This window comes from Psammomys obesus, unplaced genomic scaffold (assembly GCF_907164565.1).
Source record: "Psammomys obesus unplaced genomic scaffold, mPsaObe1.curated_primary_1811, whole genome shotgun sequence".
Lineage (NCBI taxonomy): Eukaryota > Metazoa > Chordata > Mammalia > Rodentia > Muridae > Psammomys > Psammomys obesus.
Genome location: NW_026596057.1, coordinates 15,944,289 through 15,971,852, shown reverse-complemented (window position 1 = coordinate 15,971,852; position 27,564 = coordinate 15,944,289). Strand labels below are relative to the sequence as shown.

Sequence of the window (27,564 nt, the reverse complement as noted above, 5' to 3'; positions counted from 1 at the left end):
AAGCCAAGAGAGATAGCTAACTGGGTCCATCCTTGTTCCACCTGAAATTCCAAACCCACGTATGACCCCATTCCTATGCAATGGAATTCCTATATGCAGTTTAGGAACTCCTCCTAGAGTTTAACTTCTCCTAATTTACACTCAAAATTTATTTCCCTTTCTGCTATTCTCCCATAAGAATCAGATAAACTTTATCCTAACACCTAAAAGTCAGCTTTATATTTTCCTTAGTTTATGTCTTAGATTAAGGGCAAAAATTGCTGGGTATGGTGCTGCGAGCCATTAATCCCAGTACTTGAAAGGCAGAGACAGGTAAATATCTGAGTATTCAAGGCTGGCCTAGTCTACACAGTGAGTTCCAGGACAGCCAGGGCCACATAATGGGACCCCATCTTGAAAAAATAAAAAAGCAAACAAACAACAAATAGAAAAGGACAAGAACTATCTTATTAGTACAATATGTATTCTGTTACAGCATTATCATTTATATCATTAGAATGGCCAAGACATAGCATATGATCAACAATAACTCACACTGAGTGAGGGCTAGAGACAACACTTAGAAAAATTGCAACTGTGTTTCTGACCTTAACAGTGATCTTAAGTCATGGGCTGTACAACTTACATAATTTAGAAAAGTCTTTGATTATTCGTGTTCAACTACGTTGGAAATATTTCTGTAGTTTGAATAGAGAGCGGTGACTAGTACAGACTAGAACATCAAGAGAAATAGGATGATTGCCTGTCAGGGAACAGTTTCATTATCCAAGGAGTGGAAGATTTATTGAGAGTGCTTAGAACAGACAGAAAAGTCACAACCTCTGACAAATGCTACAGTAGCAAAAGCATTTCTCTGGGCATTTTGTTTTCCCTATACAAAATATTTTTTCTAAAGATTTGACTGTCTTTTTTATACACTCTTATGTTTTCATAATCTAGAGATGAACTTTTTAGGTGGCTGGCAATTAGACAAAGATGGAGTAAAATGAATTAATCGGCCCAAGAGAAAAGAAAGCAGCACATCCAATGCATAAAGCACTGCAAAGTAGGACATGGCATTGGTGGTGGCCCCTGGGATGCGGCTTCAGAGCAGGAAATTACAGCAGATGTAATTACAGCCCCTGGAGAACTTTTCATGTCTAAGCGGGACTTGGGCGAAGGGGAGTGGAGAGGAAGACAGGTGCTGCCTCTGAGGGAAACTCGACAGAATCTCCTCCCAGCAGAGATTAAGTCTTAGACTGTTTCGAAAGCGGAGAGACCTGAAGTAAGAGACTGGAAGGCTGCTAAAGCAGAGTGGAACCTAAAGTCCCTGAGTTCAGGTGCATGTGCTATTTACAGCGATAAAAAATGAGAGGCAGTGTAAATGCCTAGAGAAAGGACGGGATTAAACAAACTATGCTTCAGCTACAATGTGAAGGGTAGTGGACCTCTGCAGGCTAACATAGAAGGCTGTCTGTGACAGTGACAGTTAGCAGGGGGACTCATAATTGGTCAGATTCAGATTTAGTGACTGTGGAGTGTGCTCCCTGAAATGGAACAGCTACATCAAGCCTCTCCAAGGCTCAGAGAGCACCTCCGAAGAGAAGGCAGAAAGAATGTGGAAGGGAGAGGAGAAGGAGTGCTGTCATTTGGATGTTGCATCTGTAAATCCACACCCACACACCTGCCCCCCCACCCCAAATATGCTTATACCTAAACATGTGTGTGTGTGTGTGTGTGTATATACATACATACAAATACATGAAAGTTTTTAAAAGTTGTCTGTGACAGTTTAAGTTTTAGAAAGTTATTTTATAAGATATGTTACACAGTATTTTATAAAATAAACAAGTTAACCTGTAGTGCCTTGTTCATATGCATCCGATCTACAGAAGAAGGACTGGCAATTGCCACACAGAAGTCAAGTCTGTGCCTAGAGATGTTGCTCTCTCCAGATTCCTCCCCTCTTACCTTGGTCTCATGGAAGGCTTCCTTAAGACAGACTTTTTAGCATAGGATGTTTTCCTATATGAGGTTCTGAGTCTTGGTTGCCTGATAATTTCCACTGTAATTTCTGAGGAAGACCATAAAGTTAGGTAACAATATTTTTATAAAGAACGAAAAAAAGGAACATTTATTAGACATCAATCACAACTACTGTGTCAGGCCATTGGACACCTGGACGCTGACATCAGGCCAAGGTGTGTTAGATACTTATGTTGGCCATCAGGCTTAGAGCCCACCTTCTTTAGAGACACTGGCCATCAGGCCTAGAGCCCACCTTCCTTGGAGATGCTGGCCATCAGGCCTAGATCCGCCTTCCTGAGGGACTGTTGAGACCAAGTCCACTGTGCTTCTTGGTACATTACTGAAGATGAGATGCTACCTGCCTTCCAATCTGATTTTTTCATTCAGCCGTAATGCTGATGGTATTCTGTTTGTTGACACATTGGCCCTCCTCTTGGAAGCACTTCTGCTTGTCATTTGAAAGTTTTACTTGGTAATCATTGAACTTACTGACTGTTGACCTCAACTTAAAGAGCCTCCACTCAACTTCTTGCTTCATCTAAAACCATTTTCTTTCTGAGGATGTGGCTCCCATTACAATGGTATTCTGGCAACTCATATACAATTCAGAACAAATGCCTTGCTCTGTGATGCACTTTAGAACAATTATTCTAGGAGATGCATTGAAATGCTTTTGAGAAATAATGATTCCATGGATCTCAGCATCATCAAAACCCTTTGAGGGTCTGGGATGTTGTTTAGTTGAGTGCTTGCCTAGCATTCATGAAGCCCTGGGCTCAATCCCTCGCACAGTGTGATGTTCTTGCCTTCAATGCTAGCATTTGCAAAATGGAGGCAAGAAATCTGAAGCTCAAGGTCCTCGTTGGTAACAAAGTGAGTTTGAGGCTAACCTTCATTACCTAAGACTCTTTAATTTTACAGAAGTAAGACACTGACTATAAAATCATCAAGGGCAGGCATAGAGACAACTCACTGCTCAAAATCAGAACATGACCTACACAGTCAATGGCTTAAGAGGCGAGTTAAATAGAATGAGCACATGCAGAGGCATTTTTGTGTGATTTGATAATATTTCTGTGATAGGCAGCATACAAAAATTGTCAAAAGCTGTTGATATGTACATTGGTTCTAAATAAATGCAACTGAAATGACTGAAAATGAAATTCAGATTGTAGAAGGCAATTGTTATAAAAGGACACCAACAAGCTCTCTATAAGCAACAGTCGCCCTAAGACCAAACACTTCCAATGTCGGATTAAAACAAAACATAGTTCAAAGTCATAAATAAACCTATAAGAAATCCAGTTAAAACACAAGAATTAGAAAAAGATGTTTAAAATTACAAGAGCATGTTGAAATAATAATTTTTAGTGTTTAAGCCACAGCGAACATAAAACTAAGCTCAGGACTTAAAAAAAAATAGAAAAACTTTCTGCGTTATATTTTTCTCAAGACAGCTGGTAATTTTGTAAAGGCAAGAAGCCTCAGAAACTGGATATCCCTTCAAAAAGTAAAGCAAAGAGGAAGTCCCTTTACTCTTTGACTGTGGGATGTGACTTGTTCCTCAAGTCTCTGCTTTGGTTCTATCTGGATCGAAAGCCAAGTAAACCCTTTCCCCTCTAGAGTTGCTCCTGTCAGATCTTTTGTCGGGACAGCTGGAAGGGAAACTAAAACACTCATAGAAAGCTGATGTCCAGTTAGCGCCTTTGCCTAGATCCCCAGAATATCAACACAGAATCTCATTAAACAGGATGCTTAGAAGAAGTAGGATTCAGATGGAGTCCTGCACCAGGAGTGACGTGAGAGTAAGAATGACCTATTAGAATTACCTAGAACACTCCTTATACTTCTAGTCAAGGTGATAAAATCAGAACAAATATTATATCCTAAAATAAAGACTGAAACTCTTAAATAAACCCTTAAAACTTAAGTTATGGCATTGTATTCTTTGTTTTAATGATTTATTTATTTTTATTTATGTGAATGAGTGTTTTTCATGAGTGGATGTATGTGCACTGTGTGTGTCCAGTGCCCATAGGGGCCAGAAGGAGGTGTCAGATCTGCTGGAACTGGAGTTACAGTTGTGAGAGGCTGTAAGGGTGCTGGGAATGAAATCCAGGTCGTCTGCAAGAACAGCAAGCGCTCTTAACCCCTCAGTCATCTCTCCACTCCTGGCTTCGTCTTCTTAACCATTAAATTATAAAATCATTAGGACTAAAATCAAGAACAAGGTAGATAAATGCTAGCATCAAAAGGAGGAATGAACCACAGTGACCAGGTGGGATACCAGATCCCTGGCTGAGTGAGAACAAGTTCCCTATAGGAGGCTTCCCCGCACTGAGCTCAGAAGCCCAACCTAGGTGAACAGTGGGCCCACAGGAAGAAGGGCCACCTCAGCTGGAGAATTCAGACCTGAATCAGACAGAGGGGGACATCACAAAAAGTTGGCCCAGGGTGAGGAGCCCAAGTGGACTGAGAAAGAATATCCATTTTCCATAAAGGAAAGATAACAAGCCAGCATGGGCCAACATTCTACCTAAGCCAAGAAGCTTAGGTAAAATGAAAATGGCTCTGCTTAGGTGTGAGTCTGCATGGGATGTCAGACCTGAGCTGACTGAGGCATCCATGTTAAGGAGTCAGTGCACGTGGGGTAAGAGAGTTCAAGCAAAGTGAAGAGAGAGGCCATTCAGGGAATGGACAAGGCTCCTAGCAAAGACCAGGAATATGTTCCTATGAAGGGATAGCCAGGTTGAGGGTGGTAGACAGAGCCTAAGTGACAGGAAGAGTGACTGCATGCCATGATGGCCTGCCATGTATTATTTGATGTGGAGAGCCAGAAAGACCCAAGACTTTCTCAGAGGCCTTCATGAAAGGACAAAGGCTGGTCCTAGTCTGGAGCCAGTGCCTTGTAAGAGCCAAGGTTGTGGTTTCTGCAGACACAATTCTTGCCCCTGGACTGTGGTCCTCCCACTTGACACCTCGCTATTCAGGACCCTTATTCCTGCTGGTTCAGGTCAGAGAGAGAGAACAGGATGAGGAAAGTTTCCCTTCAGAGGATTAGCCTGAAGGTTGCTGTGTTCTAGCAAAGTATGGAGTTGTTTATGCATGAAGGTTCTGGTGCAAAGCACAGACCAGGGCGTTTGTGAGAGCAAAGGGATGTTGGTGAAGAAGACAGATTGTTCACATGACAAGGTTATAAAAAAAGTAAATAAACTAAAGACAATAGGAATCAGGTTTCTCATTATCAGAGAAGAAAAGAACAGATATGGAAAAGGAGAGAACTAGGATGAGTCCAACATTGGGGATATGAGGGTGAAGGGACAATTTTCTTGCAGCTATTTGATGACTCCTCAGCCCAATGTTGACAATACATCATCCAGTGAAACAGCAACAGCCAGAGAACTCATGACAATGTGGATGTCGTATACATTGGGGACAAGAGTCTAGGTCATTCTGCCCTGACTGGTAGGCTCCCCAAGACCAGGAGCGGTATCAGCTGAGCGGGAAGGGGGTCCAGCTTGGGGAGCAGAGGGAGGGGAGAAGCCTTCCTCTCCATGTACTTGTAATGGCGCACTTTCCTTTCTAGAGTAAGTTCTTCAAGAAACCAAGCCAGTCTCTGGAGAGGCTGCTTCAAGACATGATGGGCTTTCTATTAGAGGCAAGTAGTTACACATGGTGCTGCTTGCATCTTCCCTTTAGGGCCAACACATTCTTTCATCTAGCAATGTTGGCTATTTAGAGTTCACTGCTCCTTCTGTTACCAGAACCAAAGGAAGCGGAATGACTCAGTTGTATCTGCGCCCCCAACCCTGTGCCCCAGAGGTAAACCCATTCTGTGTGGATCAAGGTGGCAATTCAAAAGTCCCTGCCCTCAGTGAGGGACAACTCTAAAGGTCCATTCTAACTTCCGTGTTTCCCATGGTATCTGGAGAGTTCTGCTGTGTAAGCCTCAATGCTTTCCTCACTCAAAGAATCCATCCTAGCATTCTTCCACAAATCCCCGTCATAAAAACAAAACAAAACAAAACAAAAAAACCAAAAATCTTTGACTCCAGGAAACTTGGCAGAAGATGAAGCCACATTGTTTAAAGTGTCTATTAAATAATAACGAAAAAATGAATTATCTCAATTGTCACCATCTTCAATGATTTATAATTGCCTTTTGTTTGCATTTCACCCTCTAGGACTTGGTAGGCATAGGAGGAAACACACTGTCATTACCCCTGGGGGATTACCTCCTCACAAGCAAGATATGGTTGCTCTTTTGGCTTAGGCATCTAGAGTTTGTGAATTCTTAGACTTGAAAAATATAAACGAAAACCCGTTTGCCTTAGCTCTAACCTTAAATACTTGCCTTTCTGAGGGGCTCTTTCACAGTATATTTTGTAGTCCTCACTGATCTTTTCTATGGCCAACTTTGGATTCTTAAGGGAGAGCTCCTCAAAGGTCATTTTATTTATATCTGTGAAGGAAAAACAGAGACAGAGTTTAGCTGTCCATTCTGAGGTTCACTATCCAGTATCTTTTTAAAAGAGATTTCCTTTAAAAGAGTATTTGAATCAGACAATAGTGTTTAAAGAATATAAATGTTCTAAGTTAAATTAGAACCAAGAAAACATAGACTCCTCTCCATTCTAGACTGGGTGGGTTTCCCTTTCTCTGCTGGTACAGAGATGCTATTGAAAGAACTATTGTTAATTCAATATAAGAAGTGGCTCACTCAGCCAAATGCTTTTTCATCCCTTAAAAACAATCATCTCTTGAAAGAAGGAGATGCAAATGATTTTCAAATATTCTGCTATTGCTTTGATTTTTTTTCATACATGGCAAATAATTTGTTAGAATTTTCCTTTTTGTGTGTGTATTAGTTTCAGAACTAGCAGCTCATATACCAGGATGATGTAAGGTTTTTGAGAATGACAAGACTTTTCATGGTCCAGTTGTGCATGACTCAAGGGCCTAAGATGATTGGTATTGAACAATCATCCAAGATCAACCTGGATTAATGGCTTGTAGTTTCCTGCCAATGAAAGTTAAAGGCACAGAAGTAAGCAAAGCAGAATAAAGCTTTATCTATCTATCTATCTATCTATCTATCTATCTATCTATCTATCTATCTATCTATTGAGACAGGGTTTGTGGTGTGTGTGTGTGCGTGTGTGTGTGCGTGTGTGTGTGTAGCCCTCGATGTCCTGGAACTAGCTTCATAGATTAGGCTGGCTGGCCTCAAACTTGCACCTGTCTCTGGCTCCTGAGTGCTAGGATTAAGGGAATGTTCCACCACTGCCTGGCTACAATAAGGCTTTATTAAAAGAAAGTAAAGCATTGGAGAAATGTGAGTGAAACTTCTGAGTGTGAGAGAGGTGTTCTCAAGAGTGAGGAAACTTAGATTTTTCTCTGTCCAAGGCTTTTGTAGGACAGTAACAGAAACTGAGCAAAGGCTGAGATAATCTCTATTGAGATTGTTTAGTTCTCTGGGCTATCCTGGACTGAGCCAGCAGAGGGCCCACAAGCCCTTATGCATATATGTGCCCCTGCCCTAACCAGGGAGATAGTTATGCTTGGGCCATGTGCCTCTCACCTCCTTAACCATCTCTGACTCTGGCTTTCTTAGTTATTGACCTTGGCTCTCTGCTAGCTGTTGGTCACTTGGTCAAGTCCCATCACTCTCAAAAGCCTTACATCATCCTGGTATGTGAGCAGCTAGTTCTGAAATGAACTCACAAAAAGTTAAAATCCCAAACAAGAAATGTCTTAACAAATTATTTGAGATATATATCAATTCATATATATATAAACTTGAAGCAAGAGCAAGTACTACCTCTGACCTTGCAGGTGTCTTGCTATTGATTACACTGAGATCTCTGGCTTCATTAATTCTTGACCCTCCTGGACACTAGTTACTAGCTGGTGCAGCTACCGTAACCTTGCTCGTTGTCTCAAATGCTGTTAACATTCTAAGCTCTCTTTGTTCTTACAGCTACCAAGAAGCAGCTGCAGCATTCTTGATAATCCCTTTGTATATAGAATGGTCTGGAGTCTCTTCCTGACATTGGAGCAGGTTCCTTAGAATCCAGCCTCACAGCTTAGCTTATTACAATGAACTCCATGAGATGCACTGTGTTGAAAGCACAGATATGTAATAAGTAACAGTGCCTAGCATGGGTCTTCCAACGAGAAAGGGTATCTTGCAAGCTAGCCAGTCAGTCTGCCATCACTAGTCTAAGCTTCTTAAAGCCATTGAGTTCTTATCAAGTTCATTGGCCATCTCATACCTAACTGCAAGCACCTTTGTCTCTTATCCTTGGTGATTCTGGCTTCACTGTTTAAATCTCATATGCCTGCACCTGCCGGTTTTTGTTTGTTTGTTTGTTTTGTTTGTTTATTGGTTTTGTACTGTCGAGTATGTGTAAAACTTGTAGTTTTTGATATGATCCTTTCCCCTTACTATCTACTGTGAAATAACTCATACCTCAAAGATACCATCAATAATTGCAGATTCTTTTTCTTTGGAAGTAGATTTTCTTTTCCTTTTCTAGAAGCAGCCACCTGTTATTTCTAGCAACATGCGGCGAACTGAGAAGGGGCAAGTTCGCAGTCACAATATGGTGAGACAATATGGCTACACTAGCAAGAGCAGCGATCATATTCTGGCCAACAGAAGCAGGAGGCATTTCGCCTTGCTGGTGTGGAGCTCTTGGGTTTAGAAGTCAAGCTGCAGCTGGAGGCAGTGACACCCACCCATGATCCCAGCACTCAGGGAGGCAGAGGCAGGTGGATTGGATCGATGTGTGTCTGAAGCCAGCCTGGTCTACAAAGTGAGTCAAGGGCGGCCACAGCTACACAGAGAAATACTGTTTCAAAATAAATAAAATAAAATAAAATAAAATAAAATAAAATAAAATAAAATAAAAAGGACTATATTTGCTTGTGTAGAGTTGTGGCGGAACCCCCCAGGTCATCCAGAATGGCCACATGGCTGTAGTCTGCAAGGAAACCAGTGGCAAAATTAGAGACTGATTCTTGGACCTCACTCTGCAAGACCTGTGGTGACCTGGAACACCAGATGTGAGGCACGGAGTGTCTGGTGCTAACGGTGGCGATGGCTTCGGTGGGCAGAAGTTGTCCAGAGCCAGTAGGGATCACAATCAGTTTGCCTGGGTTCAGATTCTGATGGTCATTTTCAGGATGCCCTTGAAGGCAGCCTCATCTGGGTGTTGGTTATTCAGAACTTATTTGATGTGTCCTTTTGAAGATCAAATGAGGTAATCTTTGCAGTGTGGAGTGCTGATTCATAATAAATGATTGCTGATAAAAATAAGTTTTCTACTGTCTAGTTCCCTAAGTGTAATGATTAAAAAAAAAAAAGAAAAAGAAAAAGAAAAGGTGATTGCCCTTACCTTCTAAGAACACTGGAGCCATCAGTTCCACCTGGAGGGACCCTCCCTGCTGCAGGTTCTCCGTCGCCACCCTTGGCCACTGCATAGACTCCATTTCCTGCATGTTAGCCAAGCCCTGACTCAGTAACAGAGATTCCTGAATCCTTTTATAAAGGAGAATATACTCCTCTTCACTTGTGGCTTCTCTCTTGTGCCATCGGGCTTTGATGAACCGAGTTTGAGTCTGAGAGGAGTTGGGAGCAGAAGGGAGAGACAACATGGTTGCAGGGATCAGCCAGAAGCAAGTCGTGTGGGGACTCAGTCTTCCGCATATCCTGGTCACAAAGACTTTGCCTGACAGTCTTTAGAGCTGCTGCTCCTTTATGTGCCATGCCCCAACCCCCATAATCCGACTCATTTCCTCTGAGAACTCTACATGAATGTAACTTCCTTAGAGTTAGATACCCATCGAGTCTTTTTCCTTTAATATATATTAAAGGAAAAAATATATATTTTAATATAGATTAAATCTCTCTCTCTGCATGTATGTGACTGTGACTGTGTGTGAGTGTGGGCACATGCATGTTTGGGTGTGGAGGCCAGAAGAAGGCCTCAGAACCTTCAGAGCTATAGTTAAACACAATCATGGGTTATCCAGTTTGGGTGTTGGAAACTGGAGCCCTCTGGAAGTCCAGCAAGCACTCTGAACCTCTGAGCCATCCCTCTGAGCCCTAGCCCTTAGGTTTCTGTTCTTCAGAACATCACGGATCATGTCCATCTCCAGTTGTCTTCAGGAAAAAGTCTTAATTTTGTTTACTTTAAGCCTCTAAAACAGAAGCACCTGCCCATCCCTCCTAAGCCCTACACAACCCAAAGTCCCTCCTACTGTGAAAATGAGAAACCAGTAGTCCTCTTCATTCAGGAATTCATCAAACCAGGGGCTGAGCACCTGAAATCCAAACACAGAGACAAGCCCTCAGCCGGCTGTGTCTTTTCAGTTTGTGGCCACGCCACATAATAGGTGACTGTGGCCACCCACACTCTGATGTCTCACAGTGGGAGATCTAGCGAGGTGGCAAACATCAGCTACAACATCCAGTGGGCAGCCCCTCCCCCTTTTAACTATAGCAGCTCTCATGGCCTCTCTATAAGCATTAGAAAATGGCAATAAATACGCATTGAAAGGGCAGAGTAACTCAGAGCATGAAAGTGCCTTCCCAAAGCTCTAGGCTTTCAAAACCAACCGTCTCTGCTCTCACACCTCCCACTTGGAGACCTCTCTCGATTGAAAGTGCTGCTTCATACCTTAGGACAAACAAAACCTGAGCTACATTTATTTACCCATATTCTTCCTTCACTTGACAAATATTTTCCATGTGTCTCCCATGTACCAGGCACTGTGCAAATTGCTGGCCCCAGACCCGTTCCAAGGAGCTCACCTTCCAAGCAGGGTGAGCGGCAGTGTGGGTATATATATGTATGACAGACATGCAGACAGAGTTCTCTGGGAAGAGGGAGAAGAGAACTGTTGTATCTGATTGAGTCAGGAAAACCCAAGAGGGTTTTCTTTCTAAAGGGTTTCCTTTTCTAAAGGGAAGAAAAACTCAAATTTGCACCTTTCAGGATAAGAAAGAGTTTGCCAGAGGTAAGCTTAGGCAAAGGCATAGAGTGGAGAAAGGGCTTGATGGAGGATGATGGGTACTCTCTGAAATGCTTCTCTTCTGAAGAAGGCCCCCCAGGGAGGTAGAGGCAGCCACACTGTAACCTCTGTGAGCTCCAGGTCTGGTCAAAGAATAAATAAACCCCAGGAGTGGGGTCCTGTGAGCTAACCTCAAGGGAAGAAAGTTCCTGAGAGCAAGCAGGCAGCATAGGTACATCTGTTCCCTCCAGCTCTTGACTGTGGGTGTGAGGCTTTAAGTCCCCATCGTGACTCTCTCAAAATAGTGAGCTGCAACCTAAAACTGTAAGCCAAATTAAACGTTTGCCTCCTGTGCTGCCTTCTGTCAGCAACAGAAAGGAAATTTGATCGAGAGGCCCCTGATTCACATTGCCTAACGCTGAGTACTTAAGTCTTCCTTCAGGAGGGTACCATGAGTTTCGTGGTTTGGGGAGGCTGTGCGTGAGGATGGAGTGAAAAGGAATATGAGGTGGATATCAAACCACATGCTCATCCACTCTTTGGAGTTTGATTGTTCCAAGAAGCCACAAAGATTTTTACCTTAGAAGATTAACCGTACCTCCGGTGTATGAAGGTTTCTGTGGATAACTCTTCCTTTAACAGAGTGAGTATAGATAGATGATCAGACACTGTTTTTGCTCAGTCTTGACCTAATCTGCCAGACACTAACTCATTTCTTTGAGACATGACCTACCTTGCAGATCTCTTTCTGGGCTTTGGGGATCCAGGGGTTGATATCCCCAAATGGCAGACACTTTTTCAGGCCCTGAAGGGTCTGAGATTTGAGCGGTAAGCATGGCCCAATCTGCTCATCCAAGTAGAGCTCGCAGATTCTGTTACCAAGCATGTGACGAAAGAGTGCATTCCCGTCCCTCCTGTTATTCATCAGAACGTTGAGGAAGTGCTGCAGATCCTGCCAGAGGTCCAGAAGCTGGACCTCCACCTTCAGATTCATTTTCTTCAGGTGATGCCGGAAGGGACTCCCCGCACAGGTATCAGCACTCAGGGCCCAGTGAGTGTACCCAAAGGACAGGCTTCGTTTGAAGGACTTTTTGACTGTCATTGGGGCAGTGTAGTTAACAATGGGAGTGGAAGTTCTCAGGTGGTTGGAGATCCTTGACTCAAAGAGGCCCTCCATGTGGAGCTGGATCTTGGATTTCTTCTTCCCAGTGAGTTTCTTGGTGACCTGAGTACCCTTGTTCAGGTCGACTATTGCATTCTTTGAAGAATCTCCTCCTAGGGAAGCCTTTTGTAAAATGACCTTTTCTGGGAGACTCTTCTCTTCTGGGGCTTTAGCGGAGGCTTCCGGCTTGAAGTCCATTTCCAGAGGCCATAAGATAGGATCAATCAATTGCCACATCTTCTTCTTGGCCTTCCTGCTTGAGTACTTCTTTTGGGAGCGGTGGGATTTCTTGATGCTCATATGTAGAGGGAGCCCTCCTTCATGTGAGCAGCAAACACTGCACAAGCGAGTCTCATATTCCTGCATCAGGCCCTGGCATGCTTCCTCGCTGGTCATTTCCAACTTGGCATGGTTGTAAAAGTTGGGGAGCCAGTAGCTCTGGATTTTAAACAGAGCCACTTTCTGCATGTGGCTTAGGACATCCCTTCTGGTAGTAGACTGATTGGGATGCCAGATGGAGAGGTTCAGGAGGGACTCTGAAAGAATAGGGAGAGATAAAGGGTGAGAAGGAAGTAGAGAAGGCCATGATGGTGAGAGGGGGGGTTGGAGATTTCCTGAATGTCTTTGTGGATAGCATGTTGTTAGTTCTGGGTGAAATGCTAGGGACAGAAGCAGGTAAAACATAGTCTACCTTTGATATCATGCCTTTGATATCTTCTTAGTACACAGTAACTGCTTTTCTCTCATTACTTTTTTCCTCCCCATGGACACAACACATTTTGTGAGATTTCATGAGCATATTTTATAATGTATTATAAACAAAAGCAAAAGATACAAGAAAATGTGATGAAAATGAGATTATACAAATGTGGCTGGGGCTCGTGATTTTAAACAGTAGCCAAAAACTTTCGAATGGATAATTCCAAGGAGTCAAATCCCTCAATTAACAGCCAGCTATTGCTGGCCCTGGATTTAATGGTATCGATTTTTATAAGGGTCTGTGCTTACTATGTAGCCAAGATGACCCTGAATTTCCAATCCTCCCTGTTCAGCCTCCCAAGTCCTGAGATTACAGGTATACGCAACCACAACCAGATAATGTCATCAGTTTTTAATTATTTTAGGAATAAGAAAACTATGACTAGTTTCAGACAGTATATCTCCTAGAACACAGTGCTATTTGGTTCAGAGTGCCTCTTCATTTTTCAACCAAACTAATAAGGATCAACCCTATAGTCTAGAGAAAGTTTAGACAGTGTCTCAGGTAGTAGGCCAAACAGTAAATATTTTAAGCTCTGTGAGCCACAAATAATTTCTGTTGAACTGTTTCAAAATTAAGAACATTTTTTGCTTGCAAAGGTCCCAGGTCCTGCCTTGGGCCCATTGCCTGTATGTTCTAGATAATCTCATTTACATAAAAATGTAACAAAGCTATGCCGACTCAGGAGATACCATTATTTCCCAGTTGTCCTCTCCCAATTCTCATTCTCTTCTTCCAGCCAACCTCTACTGGCCAGCCGAATCTCAGGAAGACACAAGCGCACCCTCAACATAGCCGCTGTCTTTCAACCCCTTCTCTGTTACAGGGTATGATTTCCACTTGTACCCCTGACACTGAGCAGACAGAGAAGGTAACACAGCCTGAAAAGCAAAAGATGGGGCTCTCCAGATACCAGGCTGGGTTGCCGGCTACATCCCACGGGAGTTTCATTCCGCGTGGACTCTGTCATTCTTACTGATGTTCATGTTGCAGAGAGTCACCACTCTGGAGCCTTCCTGCAGATGAGTGGCCTTGAGCATGAGCAGCAGCGACAGATAGTGGTCTTTCATTTGGTTGTCCGTCTCGTCTATGCTCAGGATCTTCTCAGTAAGGACCCAGAAATCCAGCAACTCTTCACCTACAGGACAGGCAAGGTAGACACAGAGATGCACTCTAGGCCTGCTCCTTTGGTGCATGAATCTTGATGCAGCTGCTCCTGCCTTTCCAAGGCTTGCTCTGCTGCATCAAGTACCATCACCAGCAAACCTCCAGAAAGGCTCTAGTGTGTGAGGGTGGGAAGCATAGGGAAAAGGAACTCAATGGGAAAGGGTCCTTTATGTCCTTCTTGGCTTTTGCTTAAAAAAAAAAAAAAAAAAAAAGCAGTCACTTTAGGGAAAACCATGATAATACAAATCATGGGATAGTGTGTTGTCAGATAAAGGAGGGGAAAAATTCTTTTCCTTGAGAAAAGGAATATTTCCTAGATCATGAACTCTGGCCAGCCTGCAGATGGGTTACAGCTCAAAGGTTCCAAAGACCACATTCCCTATTTTATAACTTTGCCAACCGCAAACAGTAAACTGAAAGGTGTAGTCTGTCTAATTCTCTTTTACTGCTTCCCCATAGGCCCTGGGTTTCATCCTTAAAACTAGGGCCTTTCATTGAATGAAACTTAACGTGCTGGGCTGGAGTGTCGTCCTGGGCCAGCTGTTAGCCTCCCAGCACTCTGACGCTACTGGACCCAATAGAAAAGGAAGTCGTGTTTCCCACTCTCACCACAGGTTCCATGTCTGTTTCCTAACATAGCAGAAAAATTAAGAAGCAGGAATTTAATGGCCTGGGCATCTTTATAGACCATCTGACCAGCACAATGGTTGTCAAACAGAGTTGCTTAGTAAATACTGCTACATGGGTGAATAAAAGGGACTTGGATTGCTTTTGTTATAATTTACCTTACGGATCCCACTTTCCCAAGCCTTTCACCCCAACTGTACTATTAAATATACCATAGATTTGCCATAGACACACATAATGACTCTCCGGGGTTTGGACACCCTGGAAACTCTTAAGAGCTTTCAGACCTCAGGAACAATTTCAGAAACCCACCTGCACTGTCCTTGAGGTAGGAGGAGAAACGCCATATCCCTCTGACTCCAGAGATGCATTTCTCCAGAAGCCACTGGTCTGCTGTTTTCCACCTCATCATCTTAGCTGCCAGGAAAAGTGAGGGGGGAGGCAGAGAGAGACAGAATGAGAGCATGAACTCTCCCTCTTACCTTTCTCTCAGTCTTGCATGCAACCAAAGCCTCATTCATTCAATGTGAGTCAGTTAGATGAACCGGGGTCCTGAGTGTGGTACTTTTGAAACTAGTCACTGGACCATCTGGTAACGTGTCAGAGGCGTATTCGGGGCCTCCATGTATGCACATAATCCACAGCTCAAAAGTACCCTCTTCCCCTCTACAGTCCCTACCTGACAATGATAGTGTTTCTTTTTTTTTTTTTTAATTCTCTCTTCTTTTTAAAAAGTTTTTTAAGATTTATTTACTTTTTATTAATTACATTTGATTTACTTTGTATATCAGCTGTATCCCGCTCCCTCATGCCCTCTCAATCCCACTCTTCCTCCCTTATCTCCTCCCATGCCCTACCCCCCAAGTCCACTGGTAGGAGAGGTCCTCCTCCTTTTCCCTCTGACCCTAGCCTATCAGGTCTCATCAGGACTGGCTGCATTGTCTTCCTCTGTGGCCTGGTAAGGCTGCTCACCACTCAGGGGGAGGTGATCAAAGAGCCAGCCACTGAGTTTATGTCAGAGACAGTCTCTGTACTCCTTACTAAGACACCCACTTGGACACTGAGCTACCATGGGCTACATCTGTACAGAGGTTCTAGGTTATCTCCACGCATGGTCTTTCATTAGAGTACCAGTCTCAGAAAATAATCTTGTGCCCAGATGTTTTGGTTCTGTCGCTCTCCTTGTGGAGCTCCTGTCCCCTCCAGGTCTTTCTATCTTCCCCTTCTTTCATAAGATTTCCTGCACTCTGCCCAAAGTTTGGCTATGAGTCTCAGCATCTGCTTTGATACATTGCTCGGTAGAGCCTTTCAGAGGCCCTCTGTGGTAGACTCCTGTCCTGTTCCCTGTTTTCTCCCTCTTCTGATGTCCATCCTGTTTGCCTTTCTGAGTGAGGATTGATCATCTTACCCAGGGTCCTCCTTTTTGCTTAGCTTACTTAAGGTGTTCAGATTTTAGTATGTTTATCCTATATTATATGTCTAATATCCACTTATAAGTGAGTATATACCATGTGTGCCTTTCTGCTTCTGGGATACCTCACTCAGAATGATCTTCTCAAGTTCCTACAATTTACCTACAAATTTCATGATTTCCTTGTTTTTAATTACTGAGTAGCATTCCATTGTGTAAATGTACCACAATTTCTGCATGGTACTGACATAGAAACAGAATGATGGATCAATGGAATTGAATAGAAGACCCAGAAATAAACCCATACACCTACGGATACTTGATTTTTTGACAAAGAAGCCAAAATCATACAGTGGAAAAAAAAAAAAAACCCAGCATCTTCAACAAATGGTGTTGGTCTAACTGGATGCCTACATGTAGAAAAATGCAAATAGATCCATATTTATCACCCTGCACAAAACTAAAGAACAAGTGGATCAAGGACCTCAACATAAAACCAGAGACACTAAATCTGTTAGAAGAAGAAGTTGGGAAGAGCCTTGAACTCACAGGCACAGGAGACAGCTTCCTGAACAGAACACCAACAGCACAGGCTCTAAGATTAACAATCACTAAATGGGACCTCATGAAACTGAAAAGCTTCTGTAAAGCAAAGGACACTGTCATCAGAACAAAACGATAGCCTACGACTGGGAAAGAATCTTTATCAACCCTATATCTGACAGAGGGCTAATATCCAGAATATATAAAGAACTCAAGAAGTTAAAAAGCAATAAATCAAGTAACCTAATTAAAAAATGGGTTATAGAGCTAAACAGAGAATTCTCAATAGAGGAATATTGAATGGCAGAGAAACACTTAAAGAAATGTTCAACATCCTTAGTCATCAGGAAAATGCAAATCAAAATGACCCTGAGATTTCACCTTACATCCATCAGAATGGCTAAGATCAAAAACTCCAGTGACAACACATGCTGGAGAGGAGGTGGAGAAAGCAGAACCCTTCTCCATCGCTGATGGGAATGTAAACTTGTACAGCCACTTTGGAAATCAATCTGGCGTTCTCTCAAACAATTAGGAGTAGTGCTAACTCAAGATCCAGCTATACCAATCCTGGGCATATATCCAAAATATGCTCAAGTACACAACAAGGACATTTGATCAACCATGTTTGTAGCAGCTTTATTTGTAATAGCCAGAACCTGGAAACAACCCAGATGTCCCTCAACTGAGGAATGGATGCATAAATTATGGTACATTTGCACAATGACATTGTTCTTAATACCCATTTGGATCTCTCTCTCTCTCCTTCCTCTTTCCTCTTCCTCTCCTCTCCACCCCACCCTTCTTTCCTCCCTCCCTTTCTCCGCCTGCCTCTGTAAAATGTAATTGAATTAACAGGGAGCTGAGTACAATTTTGGCTCCACAGATGCCTGGAATGTAGCTTTCTTTGGCTAGTGAGTCAAAAGTTGCCAATTCAACCCCATATAAAGATTTTGTTCATTCAATCAACAAATATTGATTACATGGCTGCTTAGTGCTAGGCTCTATTCCAGATGCTTGGGATATCAAATGAAAGTTCCTGCCCCATGAAAGGGATGTGCCATTAATATGTATGATGAGTACATTATTTAGTAAAACTGTAAGTGCTAAGGACTGCTAAAATATGATAGAGCAAAGTAAAGCATGTTGGGAATTCTAGGCGAGGGGGATGAACAGGGTTCCGTGGGGTCATTAGACTAGCCTTCTGGAAGCTGAGCTTTGCATGAGCATTTGAGAAGGCAAGGGGGAGAGCTGTGTGGATATGTGGGGGAGAGCACCCCAAGCTGAGAACAGCTGGTGCAGAGCAGAGCAGAGCAGAGCAGAGGGAAGGTGCCTAGTGTTCTTGATGAACTAACTGCTGGGAGTCGTGACCGAGGGCAAGGAGAAGAGATGAAGTCCAAGATGAAAGGGAAACTGGTCTGTGAGTCATAGGGTACAGGGCTGCTGGATTTGCACAGAGACCAGGACTATTGATGTGTGTGTGTGTGTTTGTGTGTGTGTGTGTGTGTGTGTGTGTGTGTGTGTGTATTATATAGGTCAGGGGAGTCAGGCATTAAACAGATGTGTGCTTGTTGTGAATTACATTTTCCCATTTTTATTCTATTAAAATACATTTAACAAAAATTACTATTTTAACTATTTAAGAGTACATTTCAGTCACATCAAAGACATTGATAACATGCAACTAAAATTACCATTCATCTTAAATGTTTTTGTCTTGTAAAAAAGTCAAAACTATAACCATTGAGTAATAACTCCTCATCTCTCAGTTCTCCTAACATCCAAGGAACTAGCCTAGGTCATTCTGAAACTGTTCCGAGGATTTAACAACAAGATATCCTCAAAATTCATTCTCCAGCTCCTGTCAATTGCCAAGGCACTTCTGTTTTTGTTTGTTTGGTTGGTTTTTTTTTTTTTTTTTTATTTGACTCTTAACACATCCTAAGAATGGAACATATAGTATTTTTTCTTTTCTAATTACTTATTTCACCCAGTATGGTCTTTTCAACCTTTACCATGTTGTAACGTGGATCTCAGTCCCGTATCAAATAACTTAGCTGTCAAATATTTCCTCCTTCTCTGTGCTGTTCCTTGTTTCTCTCTGTTGATAATATGTTCAAAGTCTAAATTTTAAGATTTTTAAAATTAAGTCCATTTTTATTGTTGTTGTTGTTAATTCTGCCACTGATGCCACAGCCAGGAAGTCACTGCCAAATCCAATGATGTGTAATCCTGGGCCTGTGCTTTTTATTGATTTTTGGCTTTTAGATATAATATTTAGGTTTTTGATTTCTGTTGCTTATCATCTCCCACGTTTTACAGTGGTACAACTTTCTTCTCATGCAAGCAGACCTTCTTTTGCTCCAACGTCTCATTTCCCTTTATTTTCTCGCTCCTTTTGAGTGTATGTGCACATGAGTGCATGTGTGTGTGCATGCATTCATGTGTGTGTGTGTGTGTGTGCGTGTGTGTGTGTGTGCATGCCCAAATGAGCGCATTTGTGTATACACATGTGCAGAGGCCAGAGGACAACCTTCGTGCCATTCTTCAGCTGCTACCCACCTTCCGTTTTGAGACAGACTTTCACCAGACTGGAGGCAGTAGGCCAGGCTGACTGAGCAGCACCCTGCAGAGATCCACTTCCCTCAACCTCCCAGCACTGGGAGTACAAGCCTGTGCCACTGTGCCCGGCTCCTTTAAATGGTTTCTGTGATTAAACTCAGGCCCTCCCTCTTGTATGCCAAGCATCTTACTAAACAGGCCATTTCCCCAGCACTCGACATTGCCTATTGGGAGACTGTTCTTTCACTCCATAGAATGATTTTTGGCACTCTTCTCAAAAGTCATTTGATTGTATACTTGGTGTTTATTTCTGGGCTTGATATTGTTTTTCAGATGTCGTATGACCTGTCATTATGCTAGAAATATGCTGTTTCGATTATTATGGACTTGTCTTAAATTTTAAAACTTAGGATGTATGAGACCTCCATTTTTTTCTCTCCATTTTTTTTTTCAAAAATTATTATAGCTATTCAGGATCCATTGAGATGCTATATGAATTTTAGAACTGGCTTTTCTTTTTTGGTAAAAGATGCTATTGGGATTTTTTTTATAGAGATTTCAGGAATTTGTGGTTCTAAAGAGTACTGATGTCTTAGCAATATTGTTTTCCAAACTCTGAAAATGGGAGGTGGTTCTATTTATTTCTTCCTTATTTATTTCTTCAATGTTTTGTAATTTTCATTGTGCAAGTACTTCACCTATAGGGCTAAGTTAATTCCTAAATATTTAATATTTTGTTATTTTTAATATTCTTAGAAGTTGGATTGTTTTGTCCTTTTTCAATTGTTTATGGTTAGTGTATATAATTGCAACTGATTTTTGTGTGACTCTATACCCTAGGACTTCACAGAATTCATTCATTGGGTTCCAACAGAAAATTTTGTATAAACATTAGAGGTTTTCTTTAAACATAAAACATTGTATCATGTGAATAGTGATGATTTTAGGTTTGGCTTTCTATTACCTTTTATTTTTATAGAAGCGAAATCTTTCTTTTTTATTTTCTTCCTTGCTCCGGTAAAGACTTGTACTACTATGCTGAACAGGAATGAAGGAAGGTGGGGGATCTTATTTCATTCTGTTACTGTGATATGCTAATGTGACTAACTTTCCCTGTGTGAAGCAGCCTTGCCTTCCATGCGTAAGTTCTCTTTGCTCACAGTGCACAATCATTTTATCATGTTGCTGAATTCAGGAGGCTAATATTTTATTGTGGATTTTTTGATCAGTATCGATAAAGGTCACTGACTGAACTGTATGTTTTTTTCCAGCTTTGTCTAGCTCTGTTATCAGGATAATGCTGATGCCATTCAGAATGAATTTTGAAGATATCCTGTTGTTACATCCTCAGAACAGTTTGGGAATGGCCAAGGCTAATTCCTTGGATGTTTCAGAGCCTCTGAGATCAGAGGAGGTTAGTGCATTTGGGGTGGTGTGATTGTAGATGGGCTATTTGATTCTGTGTTTAGTTCTGTAAATTTTTGCTTCTTATATTTGGATGTTCTCCAAGAGAAAAGTAAAAGTTAGTAGTTATTATGTCTTCTTGATATTTTGGACTTTGTGTGCATTGATTATAATGTCCTAATGTGTCTCTTCCTCTCTGATATAAAGTGTGCTTTGTCTGATTTTATCATAGCCATTCCAGCTCTCTTTTAGCTACTATTTGTATGAAGTATTTTCCATCTATTCACCTTTATTTATCTAAAACCTTTATAAACGTGATGTAATTGATGAACATATATCTATTGGCTGGTTTTGTATCAACCTGACACAAGCAAGAGGGATCAGAGAGAAAGGAGCCTGCCTCAGTTGAAGAAATGCATCCATAAGACCCAGATTTAATGCATTTTTCTCTATTAATCAATGGGAAAGGGCCCAGCCCATTGTGGTGATGCCATCCCTGGGGTGGTGGTCCTGGGTTCTGTAAGAAAGCAGGCTGAGCAGGGAAAGAAAAGCAAGCCAGTAAGCAGCACCCCTCCATGGCCTCTGCATCAGCTTCTGCCTCCATGTTCCTGCCCTGTGTGAGTTCCTATTTTGACTTCTTTTGGTGATGAACAGCAATGTGGAAGCATAAGCTGAATAACCCTTTCCTCCCCAGATTGCTTTTTGTTCATGGTATTTCACTGCAGCAATAGAAACCCTAATAAGACAATATGTTAATTCATACAGTGTATGAAACAGTTAACAAACTGCTTAAATATATTATTAATTTATTATTATTATATATTTTCTTATATGTATTTATAATATAAATATATAATAATATATAATACGTGTTCTGTGAAGAAACTATAATCCAATAGTAGCAAATGCTAAGGCTAACCATATCATTTGATCTGAAGACACAAAGTATATGTGTAAAAGATGCTCATCACATGAGCCCAATCAAATATCCTTTAATCACAAGTGCTTAAAAGCTACCTAAAACGCCGGGCTTGATGGTGCACGATTGTAATCCCAGCTCTCAGGGACACAGAGTCCAGTGGATCTCCGTGAGTTCAAGGCCAGCCTGATCTACAAAGTGAGTCCATGAGAGCCAAGGCTACACAGAGAAACACTGTCTCGAAAAAACAAAAAAACAAAACAAACAAACAAACAAACAAACAAACAAAAAAGCTACATAAAAATGAATTCAGTCTTTGACATTTCAGTTCTACTTATGAAACTGCCTTAGTTCAACATTTATTTTCAAGAATGAAATTAGACTGCATAGTCCAGAGATTTACCTTAAAAGTAAGTGACTGACAAACGTTTAAAGTTTTTATAACATTTATTGCAAGTTAGGTTATTTCTAGAGCATTCTACACAAATTATTTTGTATAAGGTTCTTGGTATTACTTATGTTGATACTATTCTACTGCAGAATTTTCTATGAATTGTTTGGTATAATGCGCATAATTCTTTCTTACACAGCTCTGACTCACTGTGTATCACAAATATGGGCTTAAAGGCTTGTAAATCTTAATTTCTTACCATAGTCTACTCTTTCATATTTGCATTCCAATGGAGTTGACTTGAGATTGTCCTAAATGTTTTATGTTAATATGACTTTTCTTCATTCTGCATTGTCATGTCTGCTATAAATATGTTGTGATAATGGGGCCTCCCCACATTGAATATTTAGAGATCCTCTCAGTTATGACTTTTTACATATTTTCAAAGGGAACCATAATAAGAGAAGGCTTTCCCACATTGCTTCCATTCCTATGGTTTAATATACACGTATTCATGTGTTCACAATTCAATAAAGGAGAGAAGGCTTTGCAGGGCATCTTCCACCCTAAGGTTTTTCTCTCCTATAAAATTTTTCATGGAATTGAAATGGAATGATCTGTCATAGTACTTTCCCACATTACTTAACACTCAAGAGTTTCTCAACACTGAATCATTCTATGTAATTGAAGAAAACTGGAAAAGAAGAATATTTTCCACTGTTGTGAATATTTTTGTGGCATCTAAGGCAACTGTGATAAGTGAAGGCTTTTCCACAATGATTAGATACATAACTTTTCTCTTTTGTGGTATCAAAAGGAACTGCAGCTTGTTAAAGGCTCTACCACAGTGCTTACACATGTAGGGTGTTTGAATCCAGTGGAATCCCTCTGTGGTATTGTCTTAATCACTGTTCTATTGCTGTGGAGAGACACCATGACCAAGACAACTCTTATAAAAGAAAGCATTTAATAGGGAGCTTGCTTACAATTCTTCAGAGGCAAACTCCATTATCATCGTGAAGGGGAGCATTGGCCGCACACAGGCAGGCATTACAACAGCAGCTAAGAGCTTTCCATCCTGATTCACAGGTAAAGCCACACTAGGCCTTGTGTGGGCTTTTGAAACCTTGAAGCCCACTCCCCGTGACACACCTCCTCCAACAAGGCTGTGCCCACTCCACATCTCCTAATCCCTCAGAACAGCTCAACGGGAAACCAAGCACGCAAATGAATGAGCCCATGGAGACCAATCTCATTCAGTCACCACAGGTACGGAAGGTTAAGCCTGGTCGCCAAAGGCTTTCCCACACTGTTTACATATACAGGGGTTCTCTCTGTTGATGGAGGGGAAGTAAACCGGAATAAAGGAAGGCTTTACTACATTGCCTGCTTTCATACGTTTTCTCTTCGCCATGGCTTTTTCTTGGTGTCAGAAGGAAATGGAACTAGTGAATTCTTTCCCTACATTGCTCACATTCACAAGGTTTCTCTCCAGAGATTCTTTCCAAAGTTCTGAAGGAGAAAGGATAAGTGAAGTCTTTCTCACATTTCTTACATGTATAAAGTATTTTTTTTTTCATGTCAACTTCTCTCAGGACTGAAAAGTGAAAGTGTTCCTGCATAGGTATTTATGTGATCCTACCCTGTTGTGTGTTACATGGCTCATGCATAGAAGGTTTCTCTCTAGCATGATTTCTTTGATGGCTTTGAACACAACTGTGTATGCTGAAGGGTTTTCCACATTGCTTGTGTCTATAGTTTTTTTCCAGTCTCAGTCATCACATGCTTCATAAATTATGGGGAAGAACTAAGGACGTTTCCAAATTCCTTGAATTTATAGTTACTCCTCATATTCTTGATACTCATCTGGTTTGTGTCCACTCTCAAACGTGACACAAACACTTAGGAATAAATGAACATTGAATATATCTCCACATATCTTTTTTAAAAACAAAACAAAACAAAACAAAACAAAACATAGTTTTACTCCACAGGATTTTTTTAATGTTCACAAGAGGATCTAGAACACAACTGAATTTTCCTCCCCTTTAACCATCTCCATTATGTTCATATAATTTCTTCTCCAATTGATGTCTTAATTTTTCTTGACTTCTTGCGATCATCTTTGGTGTTCTGGTCTTCCGGGTTTGTTTGTTTGTTTGTTTCAATAACATCCAGGATCCTAAAGGCTTCCTACATTACATTTCAGTGAGGCTCCTTTTGAGAAAGATCCAAAAAAAGTCTATTCCTCCAGTGTAATGTTCATAATCACATTTCAAAGGGCACAGACTCCATTTCTGCTTCTAGGTCCAGAATTGACAACTCACAACTGCTCCTGAGCTCAGTATCCTCCCCCGCCCCCCTAAAAAAACAATAAAAGCTAACCACCTGTGGCCTCTACCAATATTTGAGATTGTGTCATAACCATGGCAGCACTAAAGCTCCATCCATTCACTTTCAATCATGTGCATCTGAAAGAATTATCACTATTATTATTGATTAAACTACTTTTTAACATACATGTATATACCCCATACTGAGTACTCTCATCTCCACTCTTCTATTTCCTTCTCATCCCTGCCTCCATTTCCCTTCCCTACAGATCTCTTTTTCACATTTCCACCTACTTGTTTTGTTTTGTGACCCCTTGCAGTTAACCAGGGGCATCTCTGTGACCACAAATTTAGAGCTATCCATTGAAGCCTGGTGAATTTAGCAGTGGGTCCACAACTAAAGACAATTTTTCCTTTTTCTATAACCTTTCAATATTCAATAGTTTAGTGGTAAGGGGTAAGGCACCATAAGCCCTTCTTCTGTCTATAGTTGATTGCTGACAGGGTCAGTATTCTCCAGGTCTAGAGCAAGTAGCTGAGGCTGCTGAGTCCATGTTGGTAATAGTTGTGCCATACCTAAAGGTGGCATTTCACAACCTGTTCCTTTAGTTTCCAGTTTTTAACTTTCTCCCCTGAAAGTATTATCTTTTTAAAAACATTATTTTTTATCATTTTGATTATGTATATGCAAGTATCTATGTGTGGGTATATGCGCGTGAAGACAGACGCTTATGGAGGCCAGTTGTGTCATCTCTTAATGCAGCAAATGTTGGGCTTCTTCCATAAATGCAGGCAGTATTTGTTTCATACCATAGAGCTGATAAGCATAGGATCATTATGCCGTATGGCTTCCCATATTTTTCCACATGCTCTCATATCTATGCTTACCTCCTTCTGAGGACTTAACAAAGCTGATGAGTTCCTGACAGAGGATGTAATAGAAACACAAGTCTGTTTTGCAGAAGAAAGGTAACCGGTATTTTTCCAACCAGGTCAATAATCCTTTGTACTTGGTAATCTAGAGTTCAAACAAAACAAGAGAAAGATAAATAGAACTGAACCTTTAAGAAATGCAGCATATCCACTTGGCCACCTTGTCACCCATGAAAGTATCCAAGTGGGTACCCTAGTAAGGGGAACAGGGACTGTCTCTGGCATGAACTCTATGGCTAGCTCTTTGACCTCCCCAGCCCCCTGTGGGAGGAGCAGACTAGCTAGGCCACAGAGGAGGACATTGCAGCCAGTCCTGGTAAGACCTGATAAGCTAGGGTCAGATGGAAGGGGAGGAGGACCTCCCCTATCAGTGGACTTAGAGAGGGGCAGGGAGGAGATGAGGGAAGAAGGATGGGATTGGAAGGGAATGATGGAGGGAGGCTACAGCTGGGACACAAAGTAAATAAACTATAATTGATATAAAAATAAATAATTAATAAAATTAAAAAAAAGAAAGAAATGCAGTGTAAGAAGGGGCATGAAGTCATGATGCATTTGCATTATCTGGCTGGAGGAAGATGTGTGTTGATTCAAAGTTGTGCCTAAGGGGAGTGGAGACTTGAGCTGAGGTTCCCAAAGATGAAAGTTGTTAAGTCAGAAATGAAAAATTAACACACACACACAATCAAAACCAAACAACCAAAAATGAACAAACAACAAAAAAAAACATGTCCTCAAAAAGTTTTCTTTATTCCCAAATGAATTTAAGGAAACAGTTAAGTTTTGTTTGACAAAAAAAAAAAAAAAAAAAAAGAAGAAGAAGAAGAAAAAAAGAAAGAAAGAAAGAAAAAAGAAGCAAAACATCTTGTTCTGTGATATCAGGATCAACTCTACTAACTTGCTTCCTTTTCAAAATAACTTCTCATAAAATCCCAACCCATGTCAACTGCACATGTATGAAAACATACAAAGAACATACAAAGTTCGATGATGCATTCTTCTAATCCCGGCTCCTGGCAGGGGAATCTGGGGTTCCAGCCTAGCCTAAGCTACATGGCAGGTTCTTCTTTCAACAACACGCATACACATAAGAGAAAACAAAAACAAAAACATACACATATCACCATGTAGAGAAGGGGCATGGGAGGAGAGAGGGAGGGAAGGCGGGATTGGGAGAAGAGGAGGGAGGGGGCTACAGCTGGGATGCAAAGTGAATAAACTGTAATTAATAAAAAAATAAATAAATTAAAAAAAAAAACAAAACAAGAAGTGAAGTTTTGAGTTATAGTGGAGAAACAAAATGCAGTAATTGAAGTAAGTCTCCAGAACTTAGAGAAAACAAACTCCTGCTGTGAGCAAGTCTTAGAGCAGTGGTTCGCAGCCTGTGGGTCATGACATCTGTAGAGGCCAAATGACCCTTTCACAGGGGTTACCTAAGTCCATCGGAAAACACAGACATTTTTTGTGACAGTAGCAAAGTTACAGTTATGAAGTAGCAATAAAGATAATTTTATGGTTGGGGGTCACCACAACATGAGGAACTGTTTTAAAGGGCCATGTGCTGCATTAGAAAGCTTGAGAACCACTAGCTTAGAGTAATCTCGCCAGTAACGCATACCTCTGGTGTAGCACAGAAAGCCACTGGCAGGACTAAGGTCCACATAATGGAAAAGAGCAATTTATATGGACAGTCATAAGGAAAGGGGAAAGAAGGTGAAAAAGAGAAAATCATGCTTTGAGAAGAGAGGCATCTGGCCTTGGTCTGTATCTGTAGCGCATATCTGCTCAGAGCTATGATCCGAGTTTCCTGACTCACACTATGCCAACTAAATCTTACATCCTTTCTTGCTTAGCTGTGTGATCTCCATCTTATCAGGAGAGTGGTCCAAGCATCTACTATCCAACAACCACAACAGACATGAAAGAATTCCTAACTGTTGACTAGAATATAAAGAATTTAGTAGCAGTTGCTTATCCTGGAGTGAATGAAACTGTAAACTGTATTCTTGGCTTTCTGCTACTTCTTCTACTCATCTGTCTTACCCCTTCTTCTATGGGCACCCTCCTAGTCATCGTCTTCCTCCCCATCTCTAAATTCTTCAGATAACCCTCCCCTTCCTCTGCCCTGCACCTTTTGTCATTTAAGAATCTTACCAAGTCATAAGGTATTTCTGGCCATAAGCTCCACTGTGCATTCTCAACATTATAAAATGGTGTTTGACCAAAGACCTGTAAAAAAAAAAAAATGTGGGGACTTGAATAAGAATATCCTCCATAAGCCCCGTCCCAATTGATTCATCTACTAAATACTTTCACACCTAAGTCCC

The 27,564-nt window shown here is 41.4% G+C and overlaps 1 protein-coding gene across 1 annotated transcript in view; it reads right to left on the bottom strand.

The window, feature by feature from the left end:
• Rgsl1 (regulator of G protein signaling like 1) overlaps window positions 1-27,564 on the bottom strand; it is a 54,674-nt gene that overhangs the window by 24,002 nt on the left and 3,108 nt on the right. The window contains exons 3-11 of the mRNA XM_055624396.1: window positions 27,392-27,466; window positions 25,193-25,322; window positions 15,054-15,158; window positions 13,924-14,085; window positions 11,759-12,723; window positions 10,273-10,335; window positions 9,408-9,630; window positions 6,362-6,469; window positions 1,951-2,053 (exon numbers count right to left, since the gene is read on the bottom strand). Of these exons, the coding sequence (XP_055480371.1) occupies window positions 1,951-2,053; window positions 6,362-6,469; window positions 9,408-9,630; window positions 10,273-10,335; window positions 11,759-12,723; window positions 13,924-14,085; window positions 15,054-15,158; window positions 25,193-25,322; window positions 27,392-27,466 (1,934 nt within the window). The remainder of the gene's footprint in view (window positions 1-1,950; window positions 2,054-6,361; window positions 6,470-9,407; window positions 9,631-10,272; window positions 10,336-11,758; window positions 12,724-13,923; window positions 14,086-15,053; window positions 15,159-25,192; window positions 25,323-27,391; window positions 27,467-27,564) is intronic.